Source organism: Opisthocomus hoazin, chromosome W (genome assembly GCF_030867145.1).
Source record: "Opisthocomus hoazin isolate bOpiHoa1 chromosome W, bOpiHoa1.hap1, whole genome shotgun sequence".
Lineage (NCBI taxonomy): Eukaryota > Metazoa > Chordata > Aves > Opisthocomiformes > Opisthocomidae > Opisthocomus > Opisthocomus hoazin.
Genome location: NC_134453.1, coordinates 25,700,342 through 25,710,887, shown reverse-complemented (window position 1 = coordinate 25,710,887; position 10,546 = coordinate 25,700,342). Strand labels below are relative to the sequence as shown.

At 48.7% G+C, this 10,546-nt stretch overlaps 1 protein-coding gene and 1 non-coding gene across 2 annotated transcripts; both read right to left on the bottom strand.

Moving 5' to 3' along the window:
* Positions 1–3,282: 3,282 nt before the first annotated feature.
* Positions 3,283–6,518, bottom strand: LOC104337762 (large ribosomal subunit protein eL37). Its single transcript, XM_075446428.1, has 4 exons — positions 6,069–6,518; positions 5,202–5,337; positions 4,825–4,909; positions 3,283–3,467 (listed from the first exon to the last, which is right to left on the bottom strand). Exons 1-4 carry the CDS (start codon positions 6,069–6,071, stop codon positions 3,398–3,400), a joined length of 294 nt encoding a protein of 97 aa, XP_075302543.1. The 5' UTR covers positions 6,072–6,518; the 3' UTR covers positions 3,283–3,397.
* LOC142365725 (small nucleolar RNA SNORD72) lies at positions 3,565–3,645 on the bottom strand. The gene has a single exon (XR_012766592.1). It is a non-coding gene; the product is annotated as a small nucleolar RNA SNORD72 (small nucleolar RNA).
* Positions 6,519–10,546: the final 4,028 nt, after the last annotated feature.

The following is a 10,546-nucleotide window of genomic DNA, read 5'->3' as shown; positions in this document are numbered from 1 at the left end:
CCCCACCAACTGGTCAGTAATCGCTCTTGCTTTCCTCCAGGCTATTATAGACTGGCTGGGTTAAAAGTCCAGTACAGAAGAAAGGTAAAGTTGAAGTATCTCTATAAGATTACTTAGCAAGGGACACTGGCTCCAAGTTAGAGGCCATGTCTAACGTCTCAAGCATTTCAGCACTTATCTAAAGCATCTAAACGCTTACATTCTGTATAGGATCCTATCTACGGCTTTGTAGAAAGGCTAATCTGTAACATCGTAGAAAAAGCAGTGTATTTTTTAAAATACACTTAGGATTTACAGTTTAGTACTACACACTGATTTAATTTAGCTGATTTTGCAAATTAAAAAATAATTATATATTGGTTCATGCCTGTTAGCTAGCTGTTTATTCACTATTTTCTCCTTGGAGCATCACCCAGTAGGCAACGTGCTTTCTGTTTTAACAGGTCCATTCCCTTTTGTTTCATCAAGATTCTCCTCTTCACACTTTCTAGAAGGTGCTTATGGATTTTCACAAGTTTTGATTCATTGTTCTGTTGCAAAGTGTATGAGCTTTCATGTGTTAATGTGTTCTTGTTGTGTTCCTTTTATGGTCTTTCCTCATTATATGTGGAAGAGGGAGACTTATAGTCAGGGTAGTAACCAGTGATTTCAGAAGATGCACTTTCAAATACTGGTCCTGTTCTTGAAGATGTGGCATCCCAAAAATCTTAGTCTCAGTTCCTGTTTTGTAACTCCTATCTGGTAATATTTTGTTGCTTCAGTGCAGTATTGCAACAACTGCAACAGCAATTGCTTGAAACAGTTACAGTGGTATTTACTGATACAGTAAGCAACATACTGTAACTTGTGCCACGACTACAGTACTACAGTACACTAGTCCCTTTACATACCACAGTTTAACAGTAGCAATCAGAATCGCAGAATCACAGAATCACAGAATAGTAGGGGTTGGAAGGGACCTCTGTGGGTCATCTAGTCCAACCCCCCTGCCGAAGCAGGGTCACCTACAGCAGGCTGCACAGGATCTTGTCCAGGCGGGTCTTGAATATCTCCAGAGAAGGAGACTCCACAACCTCCCTGGGCAGCCTGTTCCAGGGCTCCGTCACCCTCAGAGGGAAGAAGTTCTTCCTCATGTTCAGACGGAACTTCCTGTGCCTCAGTTTGTGCCCATTGCCCCTTGTCCTGTCACTGGGCACCACTGAAAAGAGCTTGGCCCCATCCTCCTGACACCCACCCTTCAGATATTTGTAGGCATTTCTAAGGTCCCCTCGCAGCCTTCTCTTCTTCAGGCTGAAGAAGCCCAGTTCCCTCAACCTCTCCTCGCAGGGGAGATGCTCCAGTCCCCTCACCATCCTCGTAGCCCTCCGCTGGACTCTCTCCAGTAGCTCTTCATCTTTCTTGAACTGGGGAGCCCAGAACTGGACACAGTACTCCAGATGAGGCCTCACTAGGGCAGTGTAGAGGGGAAGGAGAACCTCCCTCGTCCTGCTGGCCACACTCTTCTTGATGCACCCCAGGATCCCATTGGCTTTCTTGGCAGCCAGGGCACACTGCTGGCTCATGGTTAACCTGTCGTCCACCAGGACACCCAGGTCCCTCTCCACAGAGCTGCTCTCCAGCAGGTCCACCCCAAGCCTGTACTGCTGCATGAGGTTGTTCCTCCCCAGGTGCAGGACCCTGCACTTGCCCTTGTTGAACCTCATCAGGTTCCTCTCTGCCCAGCTTTCCAACCTATTCAGGTCACGCTGAATGGCAGCACAGCCTTCCGGTGTATCTACCACACCTCCCAGTTTTGTGTCTTCAGCAAACTTGCTGAGGGTACATTCTAACTCTTCATCCAGGTCGTTGATGAAGAAGTTAAACAAGACTGGGCCCAGTACTGACCCCTGAGGGACACCACTTGTCACCAGCCTCCAACTAGACTCAGCGCCGCTGATGACAACCCTCTGAGTTCTGCCATTCAGCCAGTTCTCTATCCACTTCACCGACCACTCATCCAGCCCACACTTCCTCAGCTTCCCTAGGAGGATATCATGGGAGACTGTGTCGATAGGTGTCAAATAGGCAAAGATCTGTACTAAGTTCAGCTCATTATTATTTTGCATGTACACTATTAGAGGATCATTAGGTAAGTTTACCATAAGAAAACAAACAGGATTAAATGCATTATTTATCCCAGCTTTACTGCAATTAGAAAATTCTGTCATTTGTCCTCTAGCATCTTTCCCTATACATAAATATAACTCCATTACCTACATATAAAATACCTTATCACAGCGAGTACAGTATATTTGTTACATGCTAAGAGAACAGCAGGGCAAGATTTCTCTTTTTGTTTAGAAACAGCCTAAGTAGATACACTCAATTTTCCAAAAGCATTAACTATACTTTATTTAAAATATAAAAAAGTGCAGTCAGGCACACTCCAATTTCAAACCTGGCTGAAAATTTATTCAGTGATTTGCACAAGCCGATACATTTGTTGACGGCTGATCCTTCAGTACTGACAACGCAGTATGCTACTTCTGGAAATTCATGATGAAACTAAAGGAATCATAGAACAGCCTCAGAATCTTAAAATATCAGAAGTTTTTGGTGGGGTTTTTTTGTTTGGTTGTTTTTTTTGAAGTATTTTCTCTTCAAGGCATCTGAAAATCCTCTAAACCCTTGCAGTGATTACCATCATCTAAATTCCCAAAACTTTCGTAACAGCATCTTACGATCACTTTTTTAAAGCTGAGTTTGAGAGCCAGCTGAGTAACCCAGTAACATACCACGTAGGGTGCAAGTTTATCAGGTATCAATCCACAATTCAAACATACCCCCAAGTCACTGACTTCTGTATCATACTACCTACCATTTATTGCTTACACCCAGCATAATTAACTCTGATCTATTTGTGTGTCAACTTTCCACACTAACTTTCTCAGATCATTTGGGTAACTTCCGTCTCAGCTACAGCAGATCTCCAGTCACTTCATGTCTGGCAGTATGTGTGGTCCAGATTTGAGAGTTTCTTTTTACCCAAGAAGCAATGACCCACTCAATAGGCAATACTTTTGCAGGCCTTTCAGAGCCACGGAACAGTGAACAATGGCTAAGACTGGGAATCTCTCTTAAACTATTCCCTCCCAGAACAGCACTTAAAGCCTTCAAGTTACTCTCTTTGAGATAAATTCTGAATCTCCACGCTAGGGCACAATGAAACTCAGTCCATAGTGCCAATATTCCATTTCTCTTACAGGTGAGTTCTTTTGAGTAACACATACAAGCCATCAAGAATTTGTGTTTGTAAATATATGTATTTTCAGGAATCCCATATTTCACTGAAGTAAAACATGTATAAAAGGTGACATTTTCTGGATAAGACCATTTATTTTAACAAATGGATGAGTCTTTATGATGAACTGGAGGCTGCAACAGCTGCTCTCTTGGGTTTCGGCATGGTTCCCTCACGGAATCCATTCCTACAAATAGAAATATGGTTACCACTTTTTGAAAGGGTGATTTCTGCTCCAGGTTATTTTCTAACAATGTTTTGAATCAAGTTCACCAGCTTTTTTCAGCTTCTCTCAGTAATGCACTGAAATCACTATGGAGTTCATATGTTCAGACATTTTCAATAAGAAACATCATTGACAAGCTGTTTGAAATAAACAGTATGGTTTTCTCTCTCTTCTGCTGAAGTAAATTTGACTTCTTCAAATAGGAAGATTTCAGTAACTGAGTAAACACTGCAAGACTGAATCAGATACAGCACACCCACTGAAGGCACTCCTTACTTTATGTTCCTACTAAGCAACTCAGCAAAAGATTTCACATTTGTTACTACTGAAGTGCAAGTCAATTTCTTACAGAATTCCTCTATGTCTCCAACCAGAGATTAAGACAGGTATGACAAAAGAAGAATCAGCCCCAAGCTTGCTTTTGGATATGACATTTCTACTTCAGCAACAGTTGGTGGAAATCAGGCTGCAGTTGCACATCGTAAGGTATTTTCTGGCTGCTGCTGGGAAAGACTGCACTCACAAAAAAAAAACCCCAGATTAATGGATCCCTCAACTACACCTAGGTCCAGGACTTAAAAGACTCCTACTTTTCACTATTAAATCCAATCTACATTTTTAGGAGTCTTGAATATGTTTTTAGGACTCTTGAATTGCTTGGTATTTTTCATCCAGCTTTCTGGTGTATTAGGCCAGAAGTTAGAGCTCCATTTCAGAACACATAGGTCATACAAAAGAAATTCTTAATGAGTTTAACAGTACAGTACCTCATAAGTACAACTCAAAGCTTTATAACACATTTTAGAAACCTGTAACTCAGAATCTGATGTTACAGTTACTTACTGCTAACTGAACTCCAAATTAGAGAGTGACTACTGAAGTATTTCAATCTTGAACTTTTTTTGTGGGCGAGAGGGGATTGGAACAAATTTCAAGAATTGTCTCTTACAAAAACCCACACTTCAGTGCAACAAGCAATTTCACCAACTCACAAATAGACACAATGCTACACAAAGCATACCTTTTCAAGTGTGGACATTTTATTACAATACCCTCTGTGTTCTGTACTATCTACACTTAACAGAAACATCAGAGCTTACTATACATCCTATGTATTAATGAGTGAGCTTTTTATAATTGGCAGCATATTCCTTCGAAGATATAAGGCATCATTTATTTCCACAATATATTTAAAAAGAAAGATCATACCACATTAAGTGTACTAAATTAGAGTGTTAACTTTGAATGACAAATTTTATAATTCAGTGAAATCCATGCAAAATTTCACATTACACTAGTTTGTAATAAAATGTCATACCTGAATCGACGGTAGACCCTTTTCAGGTGCCTCTTGCGACCAGTACCAGTGGTGTTGCGTCTTTTAGCCTTTGCACTCCAGTTATCTAGAACACAGGAGTTACTGTTACTCATCTGCACCAAATAATTAGTTGCATAGTATGTTTGAATAGCACAACTATTCAATCTGACAGAAGCAAAAGAAAAAAAATTATAAATTAAGTCAATTTCTATGCAGTAATACTACACATTAGCTGAAATATAGTTAAGTCAGTGTTAATTTCAAAAAAAGCTTCAAACACTGCAAGATGACACAGTATTCTTCCTTGATTGGAAAAAAAACAGACTACTGAAGGTGACAAAGAAACACAAGTTTTTAAACTCAAGTCTGTTACTTACACTTCCTCTTACGCTTAGCGGGGTAACCACATTTCCCACAGGTAGATTTCTGCAGATGGTATGCCTTAGACCCACATCGACGACACAAGGTGTGTGTCTTATTTCGTCGCTTACCAAATGACGATGTACCCTTCGTCTGAAAAACATTTCAAGACATTGCACATTGTAAATATCACTAGCACTCACAAGTCATGTAACTTAAAGCATAAGCTACTCTAAAAAACACACACAAATTCACAAAGTCCAATAAACATGTCAGAGGCACACTGAACTTTGAAACAACTCAGTTTCACCTATACGTATCCTCCATTTTAAGAAATCAGCTCTTTACACCTCTCTTTGCCATTCCTACCCCCCCACCCAGCGCTGAAATAAAACTAAGCCACCAAGTGGTTATCCCCCAACTCCCTTCTTATCTCCCCCAAATACATCAGTGATAATCAGGAAACTGCTTTTTCCTGAGGAAAGGTATTTATTTCATGCAGATCAGCCGTATGCTTACCACAAGAGGCTTTAGCGACCAAATCCCCTCTTGCTACGTTATCTGAAAGGCTGCCTCACCCCCGGGGAGAGCACCAACCCGGCCAGTTCCGCAGCAAGCACGGAGACCTCGGAGACCCCAGAGGTGCCCCGGCGGCAGCACGGCCCCACACGCCACCGCGGCCTCCCTGCTCAGGACGAGAAGTCCCGCGCCCCTACCCGGGCCAGGAGCGGCGCCCACCGCCAGGCCCTCAAACTCAGGCTCAGATCCCGGCAGAGGCCTCCCCGCAGCGCTGCCCCGCGCTGGGCCCTGCGCCCTGCTATAGCCGAGCTCGGCGGCAGATGGTGGCAGATACCCCACACCCAAGCCCAGGCCCCAGCGCTCACCATCTTCAGGCACCAGCACCAAAGAAGCTTGACCCCACCCCGCTTCCGCTATAGTACGGCAAGCGCTTCCGGGTGAGCGCCAGGCATGTTTGGTTGGGCGTGGTGGAGTGGTCCGGTCCGGTCCGGTCCGGTGGCCCGGCTGGGAAGACCAGGCGCGGCAGATAGCGAATGATCTCCTTGGCTTGGTCTCGCCCCAAGTTGTACTCAGAAGTCCCCTCCTTGTGGTGGCCCCTTCCCACCAGGCTCGACCTGCTGGGGCAGACCGGGGTCCCCAAAAGCCCTGGTGTCCTGGGTGAGATCCTCGGGGGCCCGGGCCCCAAAAGCTCGGTTGTCTCTTTTTTCGGCGAAGCTACTGAAGGTGAAGGGCTCTGGAGCAGAGGCTCACGCCGAGGGACCCTTTCTCCACTGGCAAAACCGCAGCGGCGAGGCGGCAAAAAGCGCCGAGAGAGACAGAGGAGACCCCAGCCCCCAGCCCCCCCCCCCCCCCCCCCGTGGGAAAGCGGGAGGTGCCAACGAGCGGCAGCTCTGACTCAGCGGGGGCGGAGTCGAGTGTGACAGCGGCCGAACCCCCTCACGGATAAGAGCAGCCCCCAGGGAGCGCGGGCGAACAGAGCCAGCAAACAGAGGCGGCGCAGCAGCCCGCGTGGCAGTTGGCGCAGGCAGGGCGAGCGGGGAAGGCGACAGGCAGAGTGCAGCCGCCCCTCCTAGCAACTCAAGTAGTGGGCATCGCTCTTCCAGGAGATATTCTAGCCATGGTTACCACCCGTGGTAAAGCTGTTGCTCGAAGGAGTGTGGGGACCCAGACGGAGGCCCCATGCAAGAACGCAGGTGTCCAGGTCTCTGGCTGCAGGGAGTGCCTGAGCCTGGCGCTCGTACCGGCGGACAGCAGAGACAACTGCTGTGTTCGGTGCGAGCAGGTGAATAACCTGCTCAGCCTGGTGGCAGAGCTGAAGGAGGAAGTGGAGAGGTTGAGGAGCATCCGGGAGTGTGAGAGGGAGATCGACTGGTGGAGCAGCACCCTGCCCTCCCTGAGGCAGAGGCAGCAGGAGGCGGCTCCACAGAAAGCAGAGGACCCCCTACCCTCTTGCCACGGAGCAGAAAGAGGGGCCCTAAGAGATGGGGGGGAATGGAAACGGGTCCCTGCTTGGGGTGGCAAGCGAATCTCCCCCCGGCCTCCCTCACCTGCCCAGTTGCCCTTAAGCAACAGATATGGGGCTCTGGAATGTGAGGGACTGGCCACAGAGGATGTGGGTGAAGGTGAAGCTCCATCCAGGGGGTTGCCTAGAACGAGTCAGACAGCCCCAAGAATTACGACTGCCTCGTCTAAGAAAAAAAGGCGGGTCATTGTCATAGGTGATTCCCTTCTGAGGGGAACAGAGGGCCCGATCTGCCGACCGGACCCATCCCACAGGGAAGTCTGCTGCCTCCCTGGGGCCCGGGTTAGGGATGTTGCTACGGAACTCCCTGGTCTGGTGCGGCCTTCTGATTACTGCCCCCTCTTGGTAATGCAGGTTGGCGGGGATGAGATAGCAGAAAGAAGTCCCAAGGCCATCAAAAGGGACTTCAGGGCACTGGGGTGACTGGTTGAGGGATCAGGGGCGCAGGTGGTGTTTTCCTCCATCCCTTCAGTGGCAGGGAACAGCACTGAAAGGGGCAGGAAAACTCACCTGGTTAACAGGTGGCTCAGGGACTGGTGCCATCAGTCAAATTTTGGCTTCTTTGATCATGGGGAAGTGTACACAGCACCGGGCCTGCTGGCAACAGGTGGAACTCAGCTATCTCAAAGGGGAAAAAGAATTCTTGGCCACGAGCTGGCGGGGCTCATTGAGAGGGCTTTAAACTAGGTTCGAAGGGGGAAGGGGATATTGCCCAGCTCACTAGGGATGAGCCCAGGCTTGGAGTGCCAAGGCCAGGGGTGAGATTGACAGCCCAGCTCAAGTGTGTTTACACCAATGCACGTAGCATGGGCAATAAACAGGAGGAGCTGGAAGCCATTATACAGCAGGACAGCTACGACTTGGTCGCCATCACAGAAACGTGGTGGGACAACTCGCATGACTGGCATGCTGTCATAGATGGCTACAGACTCTTTAGGAAAGACAGACCAACAAGGAGAGATGGGGGAGTTGCTCTATATGTGAGGGAGCAACTGGAATGCATTGAGCTTGGCCTGGGGGCAAATGAGGAACAAGTTGAGAGCTTGTGGGTTAGAATTAAGGGACAGGCTCATAAGGGTGACATTATGGTGGGTGTGTACTACAGGCCACCTGACCAGGAGGAGGAGGTTGATGAGGCCTTCTACAGGCAGCTGCAAGCAGCCTCACAGTCACAGGCCCTGGTTCTCATGGGGGATTTCAACCACCCTGACATCAGCTGGGAAGACCACACAGCTAGGCAGGCCCAATCCAGGAGGTTCCTACAGAGCATAGATGATAACTTTCTGATGCAAGTGGTGGAGGAACCAACAAGGAAAGGTGCGCTGCTGGACCTTGTATTAACAAACAAGGAGGGACTGGTTGAAGATGTGAAGGCTGGAGGTAGACTCGGCTGCAGTGACCATGAAATGGTCAAGTTCAGGATCCTGCGTGGAGGAAGCAGGGCGATAAGCAGGATCAAAACCTTGGACCTCAGGAGGGCTGACTTTGGCCTCTTCGAGGAGCTACTGGGAGGAATCCCGTGGGCCAGGGCTCTCGAAGGCAGGGGGGTCCATGAGTGCTGGTCGCTCTTTAAACGTCACTTCTTCCATGCACAGGAGCAATGCATCCCCCTGAGAAAGAAATCGAGCAAAGGAGGCAGGAGACCTGCATGGATGAACAAGGAGCTTCTAGCAGAGATCAGGTGGAAGAGAAAGGTCCATGGAATGTGGAAAGAGGGGCAGGCCACTTGGGAAGAGTACAGGAACGTGGTGAGAGCATGCAGGGATGCGATGAGGAAGGCCAAGGCCCACCTGGAATTGAAGCTGGCAAGGGATGTCAAAAACAACAAGAAGGGCTTCTTCAACTACATCAGTAGCAAAAGGAAGGCTAGGGACAATGTGGGGCCGCTGCTGAATGAGGCGGGTGTCCTGGTGACGGAGGATGTGGAGAAGGCAGAGCTACTGAATGCCTTCTTTGCTTCAGTCTTCAGTGCTAAGACTGGCCCTCAGGAATCCCAGGCCCTGGAGGTAAGAGAAGAAGCCTACAGAGAGGATGACTTTCCCTTGGTCGAGGAGGACTGTGTGAGGGATCGCTTAAGCGATCTGGACGCCCACAAATCCATGGGCCCCGATGGAATGCACCCACGAGTGCCGAGGGAGCTGGCGGATGTCATTGCTGAGCCACTCTCCATCATCTTTGAGAGGTCCTGGAGGACAGGAGAGGTGCCCGAGGACTGGAGAAAGGCCAATGTCACTCCAATCTTCCAAAAGGGCAAGAAGGAGGACCCAGGGAACTACAGGCTGGTCAGCCTCACCTCCATCCCGGGAAAGGTGATGGAGCAGCTTATCCTGGAGGCCATCATCAAGCAAGTGGAAGAAAAGAAGGTTATCAGGAGTAGTCAGCATGGATTCACCAAGGGGAAATCATGCCTGACCAGTCTAATAGCTTTCTACGATGACATGACTGGCTGGGTAGATGAAGGGAGAGCCGTGGATGTTGTCTACCTCGACTTCAGCAAGGCTTTCAACACTGTCTCCCATAACATCCTCCTAGGGAAGCTCAGGAAGTGTGGGCTGGATGAGTGGTCGGTGAAGTGGATAGAGAACTGGCTGAATGGCAGAACTCAGAGGGTTGTCATCAGCGGCACTCAGTCTAGTTGGAGGCCGGTAACAAGTGGTGTCCCCCAGGGGTCAGTACTGGGCCCAATCTTGTTCAACTTCTTCATCAACAACCTCGATGAAGAGTTAGAATGTACCCTCAGCAAGTTTGCTGATGACACCAAACTGGGAGGTGTGGTAGACACACCGGAAGGCTGTGCTGCCATTCCGCGTGACCTGGATAGGCTGGAAAGCTGGGCAGAGAGGAACCTGATGAGGTTCAACAAAGGCAAATGCAGGGTCCTGCACCTGGGGAGGAACAACCCCATGCACCAGTACAGGCTTGGGGCGGACCTGCTGGAGAGCAGCTCTGTGGAGAGGGACCTGGGTGTCCTGGTGGACGACAGGTTAACCATGAGCCAGCAGTGTGCCCTGGCTGCCAAGAAAGCCAATGGGATCCTGGGGTGCATCAAGAAGAGTGTGGCCAGCAGGTCAAGGGAAGTTCTCCTTCCCCTCTACACTGCCCTGGTGAGGCCTCATCTGGAGTACTGTGTCCATTTCTGGGCTCCCCAGTTCAAGAAAGATGAAGAGCTACTGGAGAGAGTCCAGCGGAGGGCTACGAGGATGGTGAGGGGACTGGAACATCTCCCCTACGAGGAGAGGTTGGGGGAACTGGGCTTCTTCAGCCTGAGGAAGAGAAGGCTGCGAGGGGACCTAATAAATGCTTATAAATATCTGAAGGGTG

What these genes read in the sequence shown, in the direction of transcription:
- LOC104337762 (XM_075446428.1), bottom strand. An exon ending in CGCTAAGCGTAAGAGGAAGT is followed by an intron (nt 4,910 to 5,201) that starts GTAAGTAACAGA and finishes CCTGTGTTCTAG; the next exon opens with ATAACTGGAGTGCAAAGGCT. An exon ending in AGGGTCTACCGTCGATTCAG is followed by an intron (nt 3,468 to 4,824) that starts GTATGACATTTT and finishes TTCTATTTGTAG; the next exon opens with GAATGGATTCCGTGAGGGAA.